General features: G+C 42.5%; 1 protein-coding gene across 8 annotated transcripts in view; it reads right to left on the bottom strand.

Moving 5' to 3' along the window:
* LOC145399810 (protein lap4-like) overlaps nucleotides 1-22502 on the bottom strand; it is a 1200472-nt gene that overhangs the window by 557625 nt on the left and 620345 nt on the right. For 7 of the 8 annotated variants that reach the window (XM_080272363.1, XM_080272366.1, XM_080272368.1 and 4 more), the window contains 2 exons: nucleotides 20543-20677; nucleotides 1075-1155 (listed from right to left, as the gene is read on the bottom strand). In XM_080272363.1, coding sequence (XP_080128489.1) covers nucleotides 1075-1155; nucleotides 20543-20677 — 216 coding nt within the window. The remainder of the gene's footprint in view (nucleotides 1-1074; nucleotides 1156-20542; nucleotides 20678-22502) is intronic. The other variant, XM_080272365.1, reaches the window with a different exon arrangement.

The following is a 22502-nucleotide window of genomic DNA, read 5'->3' as shown; positions in this document are numbered from 1 at the left end:
TTGTTTGTGGCCACCCCGTATGGGATTAGGGTGTCTGGCAATGGATAGACAGATTTTTATTTACTGTATTTTCAAGGAACTGTACCTTTTATTACATTATATAATTGTATTTTGTGTTAGTCATGTGTGTGTCTGTGTCTTTAGGAACATAAACTTTTATTTTTGGTATGTATATGCTGTTTGGACTCTTTTCCTGTTGAAAAGGTATTTTTAATAATTTTTTAATTTTATTTTTTTTTTACACCGAATTTTGAGCTTATTTATCATCTCTAAGCAATTTTACCATCAGATATTAAAACTGCACCATCAGGTCACCTTATAACATCCAAAAAATAAAGCACAAAGAGGACACTTTCATGTTTTGGTGGAAAAAGACACCTCTCGGGAACCACTTGTAAATCACCTATGGCACTCAAAGGGTTAAGCAGCAGAAATACCTTACCAATCCACTTCTGCTTCTCCTTGGTTGTTTTCTATATTATTCCCATCATTCTTATCGTGGTAAGTGACTGTTTACTGGTGATTTTCTTTTCCTTGCTTTTTTCATCACTGTTCATCCCAATTCATTTTATGTCCATTTATCAAGCATAATGGGAGACTTTCTAAAACCTACTCAAATCAACTTATTACAGTGTTACAGGCCTGACCTTACATACTCATACACTTTACTTACCTAACCTAAATTATCTACCTGAACAAAATACAACCTAACCCAACCAAAAATAGCCCATCCTAACCATACTCAACCCAACCTAACCTAACTTAACTAACCTAACCCAGTCTAAACTAAGCAGGAAGCCATGCATACGCCCACCCTCCCAGGAAGCTCACCAGCCACCCACCAACCTAACCATGTCCACACGCCCAAGCCTCCCATGAACTCCAACCACACTGCTCACCCCTCAATAGATATCTAGCCAATGGTAACTTAAGCAGTGATGTGACAGCATAATACTGAAAAATGATAGAAGCGCATGCATGCAGAAGCATGAGATAATGTAATTCAAAGCTACCTGTTGACTGTTCCAAAGGCAGACTAATTACATCTCTTGATTAGTAACTCTGTCTACTCACTGATATAACTCTGTCTCCAACCCTCAGCTTCCCATCTTTGGCTGCTGCACCTCCTTCTGTTATTCTTGATATGTAGATGGCCTGTAAAATGCACATATTTGCATTAGTTAACTGATCATCATCTCCCTAACCCCATTTTCCATTCTTTAAATGGGATGGGTAGGATTCAAAAATGGGAAAAGGAAACTTCAACATAAGACAAGCAGTCAATAAAAAATCCAGTGAAACTACCCATCCATCCATTCATATCTTCATTCAAATCTTCAGTATGCATTGGAAGACATAAAATACACAAATGAGTTGAAAAATTAAACATCAGATTAACCACCAATTCAAACCCCTTCATATTCTTGGCTCCAAACACAGGGCAAACCATTTTGTAGCAAGTCCTGCACTCACTCTGCTTACTTTTTGTATGAGAGTACAGTCACAACTATTTTATACTCAATTAGTGCAACTCCACCCATTCAGTTTTAATAGTACATTTACCAGACAGAGTTCAGTGCACTTTCTTAACCACACCAGCTGCATTTTCATTTTTATAACTCTTCCCAGCCCCCTTCACTTCTGCCAATGACAGTATGAGGATAATACTTTCTCCAACATCAAACATCTATCTATAGCCTGGTGCCTCAATCTCGTAATGGATGGCCACAAACAAATTGTCTCCAGGTCACCCTGTCCCCTGCCATTTCGCCACCCTCTCCCCAGATCACATCCTCTCTCACATGTTCCTCTCCACTCCATCCCTCCACCTCCTCCTTGGTCTTCACATTCCTCCCAACCCCCCTGTATCTCACTTACATACACTCTCCTCCTTAGTCTCTCACACAACATCCTCTCAACATGGCCAAACTACCTCAATGTATTTCTCCTAACACTTTCTATCCTATCGACATTCACAACACAATGATCCTTCACTTCCTAATTTGTCAGTCTGTTTCTCCATGTAACTGCCCATCCTCCTCTAAAGTAAGTCATATCCACTGTTCTCACTCTTGACATGTGTCCTTCCAACAAGGTCCAAGTTTTAATTCCATACATTAGTGAAGGGATCACATTACTGTCAAGCAGTGGCTTTCTTACTTCCATGTTCACTTCCCTATTTCTTATGACTGCTTTCAATGAACCGGAAGCCTTTCTTTCTTGTTTTGTCCTTTCAAGCACTTCATTCTCCAAACTTCCATCTTTATTCATCACACTACCCAAGTGCTTAAAAGCACCCACATTTTCCACTTCCTCACTTTCAAGCCTCAATGTGCATTCAGTGACTTCATTTTTCTTGAGAACCATAATTTTACTCTTTCCTCTATTAACCTTCAGATTCAGATTCTTACATACTCTCCCAAACTCACTTCCCCTTCCCCTTCGTCCTCACTTAACAATACTCTATTATCTGCTAACAACAGAATAGGAAGTTCCCAAATGCTGCCCTCTCTCATAATGGCCACTTCAACTTCCACTGCCCTAATTTCTCATCATTATCTTCCTCATCATCATCATCCAATCCTACATTGCCCATGAAAAGCGTAGGAGTCCAGGGCTAGGCAAGTTGGTCCTGACATTTGAAATGAGAATGACCAGCCTCACTCATCCCTGAGTGGCATTACTTGGGAAACACACCCCAACCACCCCCTGGACAGAAGCCTTCACCGGCTCAATCCGATTGGAGTCCCGTAATTACCCACCAAACCACCAGGCGCAAAATTTTGGTTCTATGGTTACCACCCAGTGTACCAAATGGTTTCCTGGTGTACAGGAAATCATTTGGCTTGTCACTCAGTGTTGAGTCACCCACAGGCAGAAGTAAGAGGAAAGAATGAAGAAAAAAAAGACAGAAGAGGGAGTGTAAAGTCACCCGTTGGCAGAAGGACGAGGAAAGAATGAAGGAAAGAAAGACAGAAGAGGATGGAAGGAAAGAAGGATGAAGGACAAGAAAGGGCAGACACCCGAGAGCAGCATTTCATCGAGTAAGTGGATGGTGGGCGTCCCCACCTATCATTCTTAAAGTTCCTTTCATTATGCAGAGAGAGAGAGAGAGAGAGAGAGAGAGAGAATCTGATAATTGACCCAGTACCCAGTAATCCGACAACTGACCCTTTGCGAGGCTGGCAGCACAACATGTGGGGGAATCCCCGGAATGGTGAATGCCCAAAAGCCAAGCATTTACTGGAGGGACTATAAGTTGAGTTAATGTAAGAAAATGTTTTGGAAGAAGATTAAGAGAGTATGATAGGGTGATAACGAAGGTAATAGGGGAGTGAAAGATAAAAATGGCAGATTGCTATCGGAGAAGAGAGAAAAAGTAAGCAGATGAAGAGAACACTTTAAAGAATTGTTAAACATAGAGAATAAAGTAACACGAATATAAGTGGGTGGGGAATGGCTGAAAGAAGAAGGGAGGAAGAGATCATTAGTATGGAAGTAGCAGAAGCAATGAAGATAGTCCAAATGGGGAAAGCCCCAAGAATGATGGAGTGTGTGGTGAATGCTGAAGCACGGGGAAAAGATAGTAGTAGAATGGACGTGGAAGATGTGCAGATTGACCTCGGAGGAAGACAGAGTCCAGAGACTGGAAGTCAGCTACAATAATTCCCCTGCACAAAGGTAAAGGGCAAAAAGAATTGTGAAATCATGGGGGGATTTGTCTTCCTCGTGTAATACAAAAATTATATGGTAGAATACTTACTGACAGAGTTAGGGAGATAACAGAGGAATTAATTGGAAAAGAACAGGAAGGTTTTAGAAAGGGAAGAGGTGGTAACCATATAACCAAATTTTGGTGCCTGGTGGTTTGGTGGGTAATTACTGCGCTCCTATCGGATTGAGCTGGTGAAGGTTTCTATCCAAGGGTTGGTTGAGGTTTAGTGCTCACGTAATGACACTCAAGGATGAGTGAGGCTGGTCACTCTCATCTTAAATGTAAGGACCAACTTGCCTAGCCTCGGGCTCCTACGCTCCTTGTGGGGCAACGTAGGATTGGATGATGGATGGATGAATACACATTTTGTGTTGATAAGCCCATACAGCATAATGAATTATTCAAATCTGAGACACCTCTCTCTCTCTCTCTCTCTCTCTCCCTCTCTCTGCATAATAAAAGGAACATTATAAATTTTGTGTTGATTTATTTATATAATATGGCTATACAGTGTGATGAATTATTCGAATTGGAGAAGCCTCTGTCTGTGTGTGTGTCTCTCTCTGTCTCTGTCACTGTCTCTCTCTCACCTATGGATTAGCTCGGTCATCCCCGACCGTGTCACCTGTCCCCATGCTCAGAGGAAAGCAACGTCGGACAGCAACGCTGCCAAGTATTGTTGTATTTATACAAAATCATTGCTATTATAAAAAAAAAGGATATATTTATAACACTATATAGCCTTATTAGAGAAGTCTATCTATCTATTGCCAGATGCCTTAATCCCTTATATGGGGTGGCCACAAATAAATCGCCTCCACCTCACCATGTCCCCCGCCATTTCACTGCCCTGCTCCCAATTCACACACCCCCTCTCCCATATACCTCTCCATTCCATCCTTCCATCTCATCCTCAGCTTTCCCCTCCCTCTACCTCCCTCAACCTCACTCACATACACTCTCCTCATCAGTCTCTCACTCTCCATCCTCTCCACATGACCTGTAGTAAATAGCTTGACATAATTACAGTATAAGATAGAGTGATGTGTGTTGGGCCTAATTTGGCAGTAATGCGAGCGTGGAAACCCGGAAAGGCCAATGTCCAAATGCACAGCGTATACTGGAAGGACTATAAGACTCAAATTCCTTCTAAACTCTTAATCCACTCTCCTCTTACTCTCTTTTACTAATCTTCTTACCTCTCTTCTTTTCTCTCTACATTACTAATCTTCTTACCTCTCTCCTTTTCTCTCTATAAAACACTCTGTTCTGTCTCTCAACTTCCTCCATGCCTTTGCTTCCCATTCACTCACTACATGCTTTCTTCTTCTGCACCATAGCTTGTCTCATCTCTTCATTCTACCATGTTGTTCCTTGCACCTCCCTTCATTTTCTCTTCACTCCACACACCAACTTACATGCTGCACAGATTTCTTCTGTGAGTACCTTGCATGCAACTTCCACTTTCCCCATCTGCTCTATATCACATCTACCCACCCACTCTTCCGTTTCTCTCATATTCTGCCTATTTTTCATCCTCATGCAACCTTCCTACCCTCTTTGTATGGACTGCTTCCTCCACCACTTCTCTCCTGTTCATCCAGTGCTTTTGTACTTTGACTCCTACCACCACAACATTCCCAACCTCTGTATGTTTTTGCATCCAGCACACAGCTTATTCTCTTGTACAGACACACATATCAGAAGTCCTAGTGAGTGATGAACAGGGTGGCTTTAGGAGTGGCAGAGGATGTGTGGATCAAATATTTGCAGTGAGAGAGATAGCAGAGAAGGCTTGTGAGAAGGACTGTAAGGTGTTTATAGCATTCATGGATCTTGAAAAAGCATACGACAAAGTAGACAGAGAGGGACTGTGGAAAGTTTTGTGCAAGTACAGTGTAGATGGTAAGCTGCTAGGTGCTGTCAGTTTTTATGATGACAGCGAAGCATGTGTAAGGGCTAATGGGCATCTAAGTGACTGGTTCACGATTGGTGTGGGCATGCGACAAGGTTATGTGATGTCCCCATGGTTGTTCAATATACTGTATATATAGATGGGGTGATGAGAAAAGTAAAAACACAAGTAATGGAGAGAGGGATGGCGTTGGTAATGAATGGTGATGGATGGAATATCTCAAATTTGCTGCATGCTGATGATGCAGTACTGCTTGCAAGTGCTGGACAAGAACTTCATAGGCTAATGCAGAGTTTTGCTGATGTCTGTGAGTGTCGTGCCCTGAGAGTAAATGTAGAAAAGAGTAAAGTGATGGTTACTGAGAGAGAAGGTGACTCACAGTGTGATGTTACAGTGAATGGAGAGAGACTGGAATCGGCGAGAGTTCAAATACCTGGGTAGAGTGATTGAAAAGAGAGGAAAATGTGCAAAAGAAGTGGAAAGTAGAGTGACACAAGGAAGAAAAGTAGCTGGTGCAATGAAGGCCTTGATAAGAAACGGAGGCTTGAGTGTTGCAGCTGCACGAGGCTTACGAGAGGGAGTGTTAGTGCCAACTTTAACATATGGATGTGAGACTATGGTGTGGCATGAAAATGAAAAGTCAAGAGTAAGGGCAGTGAAGATGGGACTGCTGAGAAATGTATGCGGAGTAAAGTAGGTGGATAGGATACGAAATAATGTGATTCATGAGTGACGTGGAGTGAGGAAGTCGGTGGACACCAGAATCGAAGAGAGTGTCCTGAGATGGTATGGTTATGTGGAGAGAACGGATAACAACAGGGTGGTGAAAAAGGTATATCTGAGTGAATCTGAAGGAGGGAGGAGGCAAGGCAGGCCAAGGAGAAGGTGGGGAGATATAGTGGATGAGTGTGTGAGGATGAGAGGTTTGGAAATCAGTGAGGCTAGGAAAATGACAAGAGATCAAGCTGGCTGGATGAATGTTGTGAGGAGAAGAGCATGATCAGGGATTTTGGCATCTCTTTTTAATGTGGCAGTGTCCATATTGACTCAATAGGATACGTTTATGTGAAGCTACAGAACGTGGTGAATGACTTTAGCGTATCCAATACAGCCAGGATTCCGGGGACTTGGATGATGAGTGAATGGAGCGTGGCCCATTGGATTGGGCAAATTTGGGCTGTCTGGACATTGCTACTCCTCTACCAGCCCTTGGGTGGGCAGGGAGGTCCGGACAATGATGATGATGATGATGATATCAATCATGTCTTTTGTTCATTCAACTCACCACCCACCCTTCTCATCACGCACCATGTATATCTATGGATCATTTTGTGCCTAAAGATGGTATTGGCTGTCAACAATGCCCTCCCTGCACACCCCATTCACCAATTACTCCATCCATCTTCACATTCCCTACTTTTCCATTCATATCTGCAATCAAAAACGTTTTCTCACTCCTCTCAAACTTTTCCATGCAAGTTTTCCCATTTGCCCAGAACTCTTCATTCACTCTGCTAGCACGGTCTTCTGCTGTCGCACATGCACACACAATTGCCCACACTTGTATTCCAACTTTCAATCTTACTCATACAATCCATGAACCAATTGATCCAAACTCTTTTATAATATAATAAATATAATAAAAATGCAACAGTGCAGCAAAGAGACAGAGGTATAAGGAATTCAGTAAGAGGAGGGAGGTTAATGAGGCGAAAAGTCTTTGGCTCCACCTGATAAAGATCTGCTGTAGGTGAGAAGTCTCTTCATACATATGAGTTGTACTTTACAAATGGGGCAAATAAAACCCCAGTATTTAGTCACCTGCTGTGTGGGGGTAAAGAAGACATCAATTTAGCACAACTAATCTCTTGGAGGCTGACTTTGCAAGTGAAGAATATAGTCTTTCTATGACAAATCCTGAGAGTATGAATCTGCAAGTATGTTCTGAGATAATGCAAGATCAACTTGGACATTGTTAAATCATCTCGTATTATTCATCAAGGCTCTAACATGCTTGCATGCGTCAGCCTTCGTCACCTAAAGGCAGCTCTCCACACTGCTTTATCTCTGGCAGCATCCCTATTCAGCCCCTTATCTATGACCTCGTCCCAGGTATTTTTCGGTCTGCCTCTTGCAGTCCTACCCCCGACATTCACACTTCTCACTTTCCGCACCCAACTGTCCTCCTCCATCCACTCCATATGCCCAAGCCATCTCAATCTACCTCTCCTAAATACAGCATCAATACACTCCAGTCCTATCCTTCCCCTCAACTCTTCAATCGTAAACCTAGCCCCTCCAGGCCTCACATTCAAGGATGCACTAAACATCCATCTAATCATTGTCATTTCTGTACATTTGAGACTACAAACATCCTCTTCCTTTCCTGCTCAGGTCTCCTCACTGTACAGGATCACACTCCTAACACAAGCTGCATACCAGGATCCTTTAGCGTGTAGGTAGAGCCTTCTCAGTATCAGGAGAGGCAACAGCTCCCTGAACTTTCCCCAGCTACTCCTTACCATACAGCTAGCTCCAGACCCAGTCCCACCTCCAGCACATACAATGTCCCACAAACGACAAAACTCTTCCACACACTCAAGAGACTCACCAGCAAGATCAGCCTTTTCATGTCTGACAAAAATCTCTTTATGCTCGCTATGACACAATGCACACACGAAACCAGCATTATCTCACAGTCTACCCTTAATACCACTACATTTCTTATGTACCCACTTATCACAAATACTGCACAAGATGGAGTTACTTCTCACACCCTTGTAGCAAACTGCTCATGGCCACTCTCCCCCTGCTTTGGCCGTACTGTCACCAGCCCTATATATCATAACTTTTGTTTTATCCACATTTACTCTCAACCCTTGGGCCCTGTTCCATTTCCTGACTTCCTGAACCTTTCCTCAGCCTCCCTTTAATTCTTTGCAATCAACATCAAGTCATCAGCATCAATCTCCCAGGGAGGTCAATTCTGAGGTCACATGAGAGAACTTCAAACACCATGACAAACAATAAGGGGCTCAAGACTAACCCCTGATGCACACCAACATTCACGGAAAACTCATCACTCAAATCTCTGTTCACCTGGGTGTGAGCAGCCACACACGCAGCCATAACCCTTCTAACCAGCCACTCCTCGATTCCATGTTTTCTCACTGCCCACCTCACCAATTCCTTAGTGACTCTGGCAAAGGCCATCACTGAATCAGTGAAAACAAAGACCTGTGCAGCTCCCTTATCTTTCCTGTAATGTATATTTTTCCTGAAGCTGTCAGATATCAAATATGGCATAAGTGGTCCCTGTGGCTGGCACAATCCCCAAACTGCATCTCATCAGTGTTCACTCTTTCCCTAACCATACCTTCTGGAACTCTCTCCATTACCATTTTTACCTGGTCCAAAAGTTTTATGCCTCCATACTTTCATGGGCATCACCCTTCTCCTTATACACATTTACAATTACACTCTTCAGTCAGTTATCTGGGACAACACACCCAATCATAACTGAGATGCAAAATCCTTATTAGGGACTACATACCATAAATGGACAGCTAGGCAGAGATGGTGCATGGTTATAGGCTGAGTGACAAAATATTGCCAACACAGGCAGAATTATGTGCAATTCTATGTGAGTGATGTGTGCTTCTTTATGGACAGCTGGGGAGCACTAGAATCTCTCAACTGTAAAACACTGGTGATGGAGAGTATAGTTATACAATGCAGAAACATCATGCATGAACTTAATATGGTAGGGAGAAATGTAATTTTCATGTTGATTCCATCTCACATGGGTACAGATGGGAAAGAAAGAGATTATTATTATTATTATTTTTTTTTATTGCCAGATGCCATAATCCCATAAGGGGTGGCCATTTGACTCTGAGTTATTTGTTTTATGGGGAGGGGAACTAACCCTCCACCAACCCACTTGTTGACACGTAGGAAGCACATATGGTTATACAATAGCTAAATATGTGACCACCAGACTAAAGACAGATATAAAGTGTGTGCTAACCATGACGGAAATGAGAACTTATGTAAGAAAATTCCAGGAAGAAAAAGAAAACATAATCAGAAAATATCAAATTAAACCTAGTAATACTAGGTGAAGTTAGTGAATGTACAGTGAGGTTGGATGGTGAGGAATTGGAAAATGTGAGTACGTTTAAGTATTTGGGTAGTGTGATGAGTAAGGATGGAGGTTTGGAGGGTGAAGTACTTGAAAGGGTACAGCAGGGAAGAAAGGTTGCTGGTTCCTTGAAAGCAGTGATAAGGAACAGGGAAGTGAGCATGGAAGTGAAAAAGTTACTACATGACAGTATTGTGATACCAACTCTAACGTACGGAAGTGAAGCTTGGACATTGTTGGAAGGACACAAGTCAAGAGTGAGAGCAGTGGAAATGAGTTATTTAAGAGGAGCCTGTGGAGTCACGTGGAGAGACAGGCTGACGAATGAGGATATAAAGGAGCGTTGTGGTGTGGATGTGGATGTGATAGGAAGCGTTATGAGGAACACACTGAGGTGGTTTGGCCATGTGGAGAGGATGGAGGGTGAAAGACTGACGAAGAGAGTGTATGTGAGTGAGGTGGAGGGGGGAAGAGGGAGGGGGAGGCCGAGGATGAGATGGAGGGATGGGGTGGAGAGGTATATGAGAGAGGGGGGTGTGAGTTGGGAGCAGGGCAGTGAAATGGCGGGGGACAGGGCGACTTGGAGGCGATTTGTTTGTGGCCACCCCAAACGGGATTGAGGCATCTGGCAATAGATAGATAGATAGAATACTATGGATCAATATACTAGTGCAGCAAGTAATACCACCAACATGTATGGGAAAAACACCAGCAAATGGATGGGCTCTGTATGAACTAGATTAAGACTAGGCTACATATACAACTGGGGGCTAGGAAACGATAGCCAAAACTATGGCAAAAGGTGCAGGTTGTGTGACAGCCCAAGATCTCACATGCTCCAACACTACGCACTGTCCATCCATCCATCATCCAATCCTATGTTGCCCCATGGGAAGCGTAGGAGCCCAGGGCTGGGCAAGTTGGTCCTGACATTTGAGATGAAGAGTGATCAACTTCACTCATCCCTGAGTGGAATTATGTGAGCAACAAACCCCAACCACCCCTTGGATATAAACCTACACAGGCTCAAACTGACTGGATCACCTTCATTACCCAATTAACCACCAGTCACCATAGTCTGGTTACATGGTTACTACCCAGAGTAGTAAATGGTTTCCTGGTGTACAGGAAACAATTTGGCTTGTCACTCAGTGTAGAGTCACTCGTAGGCAAAACGAAGAGGAAAGGATGAAGGAAAGAAAGAAACAAGAGGGAGTGTAAAGTCACCCATAGGCAGAAGGACGAGGAAAGAATGAAGGAAAGAATGACAGAAGAAGGAATACTGTAGAATACTAGATATGTAAAGGAATAATAAATGAGGTGATAAACCAGATCATATGAATGTTTAATAATGTAAAAATGTAAAGCATGCATCCTGAAAGACTGCAAACAGCTTAAATGCATTTTATAAGTGGGTATCAAATGTGTGATATACTGTATATTTATTTAAAAAAAAAAAAAAAAAAAAAAAAAAAAAAAAAAAAAGTACCAGTAAATACATTCTGTAAGTGTCAAAAGACCATGTACAGAGGTGTGGTCGGCAAGCAAGCTTCTGTAATTTAAAAGATACAAATGTATGCGGTACTTGCAGGTGTGCATGTATGCAATCATCATGACAGCAAAGACTTTCTGTTCACTGTTCATTTAACTGTATCGGCCTACTGAATCACCTAACTGTAATGTATATTTTCAAATTAGTCTATAACAATGGGCAAGATCATATGTACCAGTTAAAAGTGGAAATGCAGAATGTACAACTTGCAGAATTACACAGTACATGTAGAACTAGCTATATAATGAGACAAGGTGAAAACTGGGTATGCACCCTCATCCCTTTGAGAATGTGTAAATATACTACTGTAAGAGGACCCTGTGGAGTCACATGGGGAGACAGGCTGACAATGAGGATATAAAGGAGCGTTGTGGTGTGAATGTGGATGTGATAGGAAGCATTAGGAGGAATGTACTGAGGTGGTTTGGCCATGTGGAGAGGATGGAGGGTGAAAGACTGACAAAGAGAGTGTATGTGAGTGAGGTGCAGAGGGGGAGAGGGAGGGGGAGGCCGAGGATGAGATGGAGGGATGGGGTGGAGAGGTATATGTGAGAGGGGGGTGTGAGTTGGAAGCAGGGGAGTGAAATGGGGGGGGACAGAGCGACATGGAGGCGATTTGTTTGTGGCCACCCCGAACGGGATTGAGGCGTCTGACAATAGATAGATAGAGAATATTATAATTTATTTCATTAAAACTCTCTCTCTCTCTACCCTTCCTTCTCCACTATCATATTCTCTCTCTCTCTCTCTCTCTCTCTCTCCCCGTCCTTTACCTTTATCATTCTGTCTTCTCCCTATTTCTCCCTTTCCTTCTTGTCATTTTTTATTACCCTTCTTTCCATTTCAGGTTAGTCTACACTGAATGACAGGTCTACTAGTTCCTGTGACTCAAGAATCATTTACAATGCTGAGTGGTATCCATATAACCAAATTAAAGGGTGAAGTGGAGCATACTATGGTGTCCCTGTTAACTGTGTGGAGAAATGCAAAAGCAGCATCCATCCATGAACCAAACCTCCACACCCGTGCTTTGCTGTGGCGAGGCACTGTCAGGTGCAAGGGGATATTGGTTTCCTGCATGGGATGGTCCTGAAGGGGCAGTTCCTTGCTTGTGGTTGATGGGTCTGATTGGACAGACAGGCTGGGGTTGATCAACAACAACAGCTGTCATTACAGTGTCAGGATTACTTTAGCATGCCCATGATTATGGTGTCCTGAACTATAAAGGGCTTCACTTACTCACTCTTTTTGTCTTTTTCCTCCTTGTTTCTTTCTGCACATGTCTTTCATAGTACAATATTATGGTGTGTATAGCCAACATACATCACCATCATCATCATCATCATCTAATCCTGTGTTGCCCCATGAGAAGCATAGAGGTCCAGGGCTAGGCAAGTTGGTCCTGACATTTAAGATGAAAGTGACCAGCCTCGCTCAATCACTGAGTGGCATTAAATGAGCAACAAACTCCAAGTTCCCCTTGGATTTAATCCTAGTGGAAAAGGGAGAAAAAGTGAGCAGATGGAGAGAACACTTTAACCCGCGGCGTCCCGTCGACGTTCTTTAACCCCTACACCGCGGGCTTGTTTACCAATAACTTGCGTGTGCCGCGGGGTTATTTGGGCTCCGACAGACTCTCAAAAAATATTTGCCAAAAATCAGTTATTAGTCCTAGAATAATAAAATTACATATGCTTATGGCACATACCTTCAGCTTTCTCCTGGAATGATTGTTGAGCCTTCGTCGGTTACCGTAGGACTTGTGGAGACCTCTGAAGTAGGGTAACGAAGTCTCCACTTTACACTTCCCGACAACCCGTAATATGATTACCACAGCCAGATACAAACACTATAAACACTATTCTACAATTTTCAAGTAGTTTGGGATCCATACTAAAAAAAAAACACTGTGAAAGCAATGGAAATTACGAGCGCGTCTGATCGTCGCACTGGCACTAGTTCGCTCATGGTAGCCTGTCATTTATTATTCATTAAACCCCTCACACTTTATATTTCTATTACTATATAACACTTATATATATCTACAGTCTTTATCCATAAGTTTCCTTCAGTAGTATTAGTTTATTGTCACTGTAGGGATTCAATTTCTTTCAGTAAAATACGTAGCATTCACTTTCTCGTCCTGTATACTGGCATTGAGAGTGAATGTCACTTTCATCTTCACTCTCATAACTCATAGCATTCAGACATGCTAGAGTGAAACTTTCACTTTCATTACTCCTAGGGTATATACTCGTAATCTTATAATACTACTCATTTACATTTCTATTTACGTTCTCTATTTTATTTACGTTATTTACATTTCTATTTTATTTACACTGTGTTGTGCACTGTCACTTGAAATAACTTATAAAACTATTTTCCATTGTTCACTTATATTTACATTCATTACTTTCACTTGCTGTTTACACATTATTTACACATTATTTACAATTCCACTTGCACTGTTTTACTCAATAGAAAGATCATAGTCACTCTTTTATCAATTGTCAGCCCTTTACCTCTTTCCACACGAGGTTTAGTAGGGTGTAAAGGTCACAGAGCCATTTGCATGGGGGTGAAAAAAAGGCCTTGAAGTCAGCAAGATGAAACGTACGTCCTCTCACTTCGGAAGATGAGAGTACACTGATAACGCAGGGGCAGCCTAGAGGCCTGCTTTAGGGGTTATTCAGAGTTACCAATATTACTTCTTGAAACAGCTAAGTCTAGCACTGATATGATTGGCAGGAAATCTAGACAATACATTATAAATCTGGTAGTTCCAGGTGAATGTAAATATTCTTCCTTCCCTCCTTACATGTATATTTATTACGAAAATAGATTAGAGGCCTACTTAGGAGATATATAATCAGAGCTACCAATGTTAAATCTTGAAACAGCTTTGTGTAGCACTGATCTGATTGGCAGGAAATCTAGACAATACATTATAAATTAGGTAGTTCCAGGTGAATGTAAATATCATTTAGGCTTCTCCCTTCTCTCCTTACATGTATATTTATTACGAAAATAGATTATACGGCATATTTCAAGGGGAAAAAAACAGCGAAAATTAGCGAACGAGTGCACGTGAGGTGTTGTCAGGTGATAATTAGCCAATTCCAGGTGTATGGCACTCTCACTTACCTGATTTCTTACTTGTATATATTATTTGGTATAAGAATACAACATAGGGCTTATTTCAATGGATGAAATCAGTGAAAAATTCCAGGGAAGATTTACTTAGCGTAGCATGGCCGGGCAGGCGAGAGCATAGGGTAATGGAGGGGGGGTAGGGAGGGGAGTCAAGAACGGGGAGAAATGGCTAAATTGTCAACAATGGATGGGAGTACAGATGAGATTAGGAGTGCTGACTAGTGTTGGACATTGTCAGTACTGATAGATGATACAAGCCCCCACTGTAAAGCCCGAGTGAATTCAAAATAACACAGAATCACAAAAGCGACGCCCCGCGGTATGATCCCTTGCTCCCAAGCGTCACGAAAGTGACGCCCCGCGGTTAAGGGGTTAATGTCCACACGTTTTGTCACTGCCAATCCTGTGGACGTACATAAACGCGAAAAAATTGCAAGGTCCCTAATTTGCACAATTTTCAATTTTCGTGAGTCATTTTTGGTACGTATACACGTGACACCTTCCTCAACAAGATGCAAGGCAGGGACAATGCCTTACCCAGCATGACCTCCCCCCCCCCCTGCATGCCATTGTCTCAGCAATTCATCTGTTATCAGTGACCTAGCCAGTATAGCCATGTCATGCCCCGGTACGAAATTCAGGGCCAGAGTGATTCCCCAATCAATGACAATGTGGAGGACAAACTTTATATAGCATTAGAGGAAGAAACAGTTAGAAATGATGATCAGGTAATGTGGCAAAAAAAGGTCAGGTATTAGTGAGTGAAACAATGCTTATAATGCCTATATTACTGCTTGAAAACCAATATACTCTTGTACTACATATAAATTCGTACCAAGTAAATAAATAAATACCGTTTATGAGGTGTGAAATAGTTATCCTCCCATAGAACACGCTTTCTTTGGTGCCAGCCTGATAGAAAACCCATTAAGGTAAGGAGGTACTCCTACCTGTAATGAGTATTTTAAACCTCAGGTGAGCAATTTCTCTATGAATTTTTGATGTTTCTCACCAAAAGCGAAGGTTTGAGTCAAAAAAAAATTTTTCCTAAAATCGTCGGGATTGGGGGGAGTCAGTGGTGGAAAAGTGGTCGGGATGGGGCGGGTTAAGGAATTGTTAAACATAGAGGATGGAAGTAATGCGAGAATAAGAGGCTGGGGAATGGCTGGGAGAAGGAGGGAGGTGAGAAGACAGGAAGAAATCAGTAGGATAGAAGTTGTGGAAGCAATGAAGAAAGTTAAATCAGGGAAAGCCCCAGGAATTGATGGAGTGTGTGGTGAAATGCTGAAGCATGGGGGAGAGATAGTAGTAGAATGGATGTGGAAGATGTGCAGATTGGCCTGGGAGGAAGGTAGAGTCCTGGAGGATTGGAAGTCAGGTATAATTATTCCCTTGTACAAAGGAAAAGGGGAAAAAGAAGTGTGTGGTAATCATAGGAGCATTTGTCTTCTTAGTATAACAGGAAAAGTGTATGGTAGGATACTTATTGACAGAGTTAGAGAAAGAACAGAGACATTAGTTGGAGAAGAACAGGGAGGCTTTAGGAAGGGAAGAGGTTGTGTAGATCAGATATTCATTCTTAGATCTTTTGTGGAAAAGTTTCTAGAGAAGGGAAAGAAGTGTATGCGGCTTTCACGGATTTGGAGAAAGCATATGACAGGGCAGATAGACAAGGATTGTGGAAAGTGTTATGAATATATGGAGTTGTTGAATGCTGTGAAGAGTATGTACGATGGTGCGAAGGCTGCAGTGCGTCTGGATGGTGAACTAAGTGAATTTTTCTCTTTGAAAGTTGGGTTGAAACAGGGATGTGTCATGTCTCCATGGTTGTTCAATCTGTACATAGATGGGGTAATAAAAGAGGTACAAGGTAGGGTAGTGGATGTTGGAGTGGCCCTGGTGAGAGAGGATAGTGTTTGGAAACTCCCTGTACTGTTGTTTGCAGATGATACTGTGTTACTGAGTGAAGACGAAGGGGAGCTGCAAGGCTTGGTGGATGAGTTTGGGAGAGTGTGTAAGAAACGGAGTCTAAAGGTGAATGTAGGGAAGAGTAAAGTGATGGTCTTTGAGAGAGGTGAAGTCAGTGAATGTACAGCGAGGTTGGATGGTGAGGAATTGGAAAATGTGAGTATGTTTAAGTACAGTACTTGAGTAGTGTGATGAGTAAGGATGGAGGTTTGGAGGGTGAAGTGCTTGAAAGGGTACAGCAGGGAAGAAAGGTTACTGGTTCTTTGAAAGCAGTGATAAGAAACAGGGAAGTGAGCATGGAAGTGAAAAAGTTACTACATGACAGTATTGTGATACCAACTCTAACGTATGGAAGTGAAGCTTGGACGTTGTTGGAAGGACACAAATCAAGAGTGAAAGCAGTGGAAATGAGTTATTTAAGAGGAGCCTGTGGAGTCACATGGAGAGACAGGCTGACGAATGAGGATATAAAGGAGCGTTGTGATGTGGATGTGATAGGAAGCGTTATGAGGAACACACTGAGGTGGTTTGGCCATGTGGAGAGGATGGAGGGTGAAAGACTGACGAAGAGAGTGTATGTGAGTGAGGTGGAGGGGGGAAGAGGGAGGGGGAGGCCGAGGATGAGATGGAGGGATGGGGTGGAGAGGTATATGAGAGTGGGGGGTGTGAGTTGGGAGCAGGGCAGTGAAATGGCGGGGGACAGGGCGACTTGGAGGCGATTTGTTTGTGACCACCCCAAACGGGATTGAGGCGTCTGGCAATAGATAGATAGATAGTACACAGGCTCAATCCAGTTGGAGTGCCTCAATTACCCACTTAACTACCAGGCGCCATAATTTGGTTATATGGTTACCACCCAGGCTTTAGGAAGGGAAGACATTGTGTAGATCAGATATTCTTAGATCTTGGGTGGAAAAGTATCTACAGTAGAGATGGGAAAGAAGTTGTATGCGGCCTTCATGGATTTGGAGAAAGCACATGACAGGGTGGAAAGACAAGGATTGTGGAAAGTATTAAGAATATATGGAGTAGATGGGAAGTTGTTGAATGCTGTGAAGGGTATGTATGAGGGTGCTAAGGCTGCAATGTGTGTGGATAGTGAACTGAGCGAGTTTTTCTATTTGAAGGTTGGGTTGAAACAGGGATGTGTCATGTCTCCATGGTTGTTCAATCTGTATGTGGATGGGGTTATAAAAGAGATACAAGGTAGGGTAGTGGATGTTGGAGTGGCCCGAGTGAGAGAGGACAGTGTTTGGAAACTCCCTGTACTGTTGTTTGCAGATGATACTGTGTTGTTAGGTGAAGATGAAGGGGAGCTGAAAGGCTTGATGGATGAGTTTGGGAGAGTGTGTAAGAAACGGAATCTAAAGGTGAATGTAGGGAAGAATAAAGTGATGGTCTTCGAGATAGGTGAAGTCAGTCAATGTACAGTGAGGTTGGATGAGAAGGAAATGGAAAATGTGAGTACGTTTAAGTACTTAGGTAATGTGATGAGTAAGGATGGAAGTTTGGAGGGTGAAATGCTTGAAAGGGTACAAGGAAGAAAGGCTGCTGGTTCCTTGAAGGGAATTATAAGAAACAGGGAAGTGAGCATGGAAGTGAAAAAATTATTACATGACAGTATTGTGATACCAACTCTGAAGTATGGAAGTGAAGCTTGGACGTTGCTGGAGGGACACAAATCAAGAGTGATAGCAGTGGAAATGAGTTCTTTGAGAGGAGCCTGTGGAGTCACATGGAGAGACAGACTGACAAATGAGGATGTGAAGGCACGTTGTGGTGTGGATGTGGATGTGATAGGAAGCATTAGGAGAAACACACTGAGGTGGTTTGGCCATGTGGAGACGATGGAGAGTGAGAGACTGATGAGGAGAGTGTATGTGAGTGAGGTGGAGGGGGACAGAGGGAAGGGAAAGCCAAGAATGAGATGGAGGGATGGAGTGGAGAGGTATGTGAAAGAGAGGGGTGTGAACTGGGAGCAAGGAAGTGAAATGGCAGGGAACAGGGTGACGTGGAGGCGATTTGTTTGTGGACACCCCGTATAAGGGATTAAGGCGTCTGGCAATAGACAGATAGAGAGATAGATTGGTACCAACCAGCACAGTAAATGGTTGCCTGGTGTACAGGAAACCATTATGACCAACATGCAATAAATATTATATGGTACTCAGCATACAACATGGAAAGTCATGGTGGGATCGAATTACAGAAGTGTACAGGAACAATGTCATTTTGATTTGTTGGAGAGGGATAAATTCATGTGGTGGCACTGATACTGGTTGCCCAGATATACAAACATCTCTTAACACCTTCCATATTACAGGAACAGCAAGGATCAACAGAAAAGGTTTGCCAGAGGAAGCTGTAAGAGAAAAACTTGTAAACCATCAGGTGTCTGAACGCAAACAAGGACCCATGCTCTGTGTGGCATATAAAGATGGAAAAAAGACACCTGTACTTCTGTCAACTGTTGCAAAAGCTAGATACACTACCATTAATAGAGGAAATAGACCAGAAAAGCGGCTGCCAAATATAGTTGCTGACTATAATAATGTCATGGGGGGCGTGGACCTAAAGGACACAAAGCTGTACCCATACCTGAGTGAGAGGCGAACTCTGAAATGGACCACAAAAACTGCATTAGCTCTGTTTGGTACAGCAATACTGAACAGTTATATACTATACAAGAAACATAATTCCGACAGTCATAAAATGACAAGATACAAATTCATGATTTCTGTCACTGAGGACCTGGTTGGTGACTACGCCCCATCAAAAACCGTATGAAGACGTCGTACTGCAGAGCAAATTGAAGCAAGCAGTCACACACCACAACCAATCACATCTCCTACACAGTCTGCAGAGCCTGGAGATGATGGACATGACCTTCAAAAATTGCCACCAGGGAAGAGAAGAAAATGCATTGCTGGGCACACAGGGCGTGTGCGAAATTGCTACCAGTGCCCTAAATGTGATGCAGGATTCTGCCCAAAATGTTTTGTGCCTTACCACAAAAAAATCAGAAAGTAAATAACCACCCTTCAGCATCTACTACACACCAGTATTGCTCATATATCATGCAAGTGCTTTACATAAATTGTAATTTTACACACGCTGATACTTTTTTGTGTTTTTTCCTGGCTAGAGAGTTCATTTTATTTTCAGTTTCATTTATTTATTTACAAATCAGTTGTACTTTTTTGTTTGCTATAGGAAAGTATAGCTTTTGAGCTTTCATATGGTGTATAATAGTAGTGGGTTTGCGAAGACAGAGTGTAGTATAAGGGAAGTAATTAAATATGGTCATTAGCACCAAAATATCAGTTTGTTTATCTCCACATCTGGCTGCAGCTCACGAGTTTATCTACGGTGTAAGAGGATTAAACAATACACTTACTACCAGAACACTCTCAGTTTAGTTTCCAGGGTCGTTGTTACGGTATACTGAAAAAATGGCACACTATATACTTCATAGTCACCCAACACAGCTCAGGCTGGACTTGTCTGAAGCAAGAGATTGATTTTATAAATTTCTGTTTGGTTATTCTCTAGCTGGGGAAAAAAAAAAAAAAAAAAAAAAAAAAAAAACTAATCCTAGTTTACTGCTGATTGTTCATGCCTGAACCACAAATATGTGACTGTCGTATGACAGTAACAATCGACAGTTTCAGTTGTCCAAAATTCATTTCTCCAAAAGCCTCTTGATCCCAACTATTTCAGAGTTGGGAAACTGCACTGTACTATACATATTTCTTATTTACTATATGCAAGTGCAGGAAGTATTAAAGGCAATTCACAACAGTACAGCATATCCAATCATCAAGTATGGCCTTTCTTCGGGATGCTAGATTACAAAACAGACTTAACCCCTTCAGTACAATGACACATTAATCTTTAACTTTCCCACTTCCAGACAATTTTACTTAGCTTATGGAAGACTTACAATTGGAGAGATTACATACATAGCCTTCACTGTCCCTTTTTGCACTAGATGTCTTCCCCTAAACTTAATAAAAATATCTGGTATCAGCAAAGATATAATAAAAAGGATGCCATCTTACTGAAGGAGTTAAACTGAGTACTGATTGTACTTACATCTGATCCTTCCTTGAACTGTGCAGCTCCCTTTCCACCAGCAATGCTGAATCCCAGGCCATTGTGGTCCCGCGTCAGCGTTGTGTACAGGGTCTCTGTCAGCACCTGCGTTGAGAGGGGCGCAGGGTCAGGGGGCTGGGGAGGAACAGTAGGGTCAGGCATGCATTACACATGGACCTATATCACAACATTTGGAGGTTTATAGCATGCACTTCACCAATCAGTCATAAGATGTACTTTTCAGCCAGTTCTTGCCAGACAACTCATGGCAGCCCCTTGGCAGTACTGGGGGTTAATGCAGGCTATATCCAGCCTCTAAAGTTTGAAAAGTTTCTCCAGGGATGAATAAAAATATGTCATCTGAGTGAAATGGTCAAACAAAAGATTAGACTTGCTCAACATGAAGAGTAAATCGTCCAAAGGCTTCTCAGCTAGAATGGAGGATAGGAGGAGTCCAACATCAAGCAAAGTTCCAGTATAATAATTTCCACAGATACCAATGCTGAAAATGACATGTTACAAGATACACAAATACTGTAAGTATGGCAAACATACATACATTGTTATCTTTCTACAACTTACAGTAAGTTAAGAAGCTTTCAAAGCATGAACTAACTGCTATGCTGTATAACACAAATGCTGAGACAGGCATATCTAATGTCATTTCATTTCCGTTTTGTTTTTAACCCGTACCATCCCAGGCATTTTTGCAATTTTATACCCACCCAATCCCAGACACTTTTTCGCAACATCCTGACGCTATGACAGACAGTGGCCAACTGATGTTACCCACCCACTCAGAACCAAACTCAGTGCTACAAGTGCTTAGGCAAAGTGTTGCCAATATGTTAAGGTACTCCTTAGCAAAAAATTAGCTAGACTGAAGCAAACTGAGATGCTACAGGGCTCAAATTTTGCTGTCGGCACCATCACGTCGGTGGGATTAAGTAAGACTTTTTTTTTACTGTCGGCACCATGCCGACGGCGGGATTGTACGGCTTAAAGGCTCCAACATGCTTCCATGCATCGGCCCTGGTCACCTGATGGCAGCTCTCCATTCTGCTTGATCTCTGGTAGCCTCCCTGTTCAGTTCCATATCCCTAAGGTCACACTCAATGACCTTGTCCCAGGTCTTTAGCAGGCTACCATTTGCAACTCTACCTCTAACATTAAAACTTCTCACATTCTGCACCCAATTACCATCCCCCATCCTCTCCGCATTCCCAAACTGCCTCAATTTACCTCTCCTCATCACAACACCCATACACTCCAGTCCCATCCTACCTCTCAACTCTTCCACCGTAAACCTAGCCCTCCCAGGCCTCACACTCAGGGACTCACTACACCCACCTAATCATTGCCATTTCTGTATGTCTGAGCCTGGAATATCCTCTTCCTTTACTACTCCAGACTCACAACCATACAGCATTACACTCCTAACACATGCTGCATACAAAGATCCATTAGGACAAAGGGAGAGCCCTCTCAATGTCAAAAGAGGCAACAGCTCTCTGAACTTCTTCCAGCTACTCCTCACTCTAGCCACAGAGCTAGCTCCAGCCCCACCTCCAGCACATAACATGTCTCCCAAATAACAAAACTTTTCCACAAACTCATAAGACTCACCACTAAGTTCAATCCTTTCACACCTGGCAATCTTAACATGTTCTCCCCAACACACCGCACACATGAAATCAGCATTATCTCACAGTCTACATTTAATAACACTACATTTCTTATGCACCATGTATCACAAACACTCCACAAGACGGAATTACTTCCCACGCCCTTGTGGAAAATCGCACTTGGCCACTCTCTCTCTTCTTTGACAGCAATGTCACCAGCCCTAAATATCATCTCTCCACTTCCTAAATCTTTTCTCTGCCTCCCTTTCATTCTCTGCAATCAACACCAAATCATCAGCATACAACATCTCCCACAGGAGTCCATTTCTGAAGTC

Source organism: Coenobita brevimanus, chromosome 50 (genome assembly GCF_032717465.1).
Source record: "Coenobita brevimanus isolate Jiangsu-jjx chromosome 50, ASM3271746v2, whole genome shotgun sequence".
Classification (NCBI taxonomy): Eukaryota; Metazoa; Arthropoda; class Malacostraca; order Decapoda; family Coenobitidae; genus Coenobita; species Coenobita brevimanus.
The sequence above is the reverse complement of the archived record's forward strand: the minus strand, read 5'-3'. Positions and strand labels throughout refer to the sequence as shown.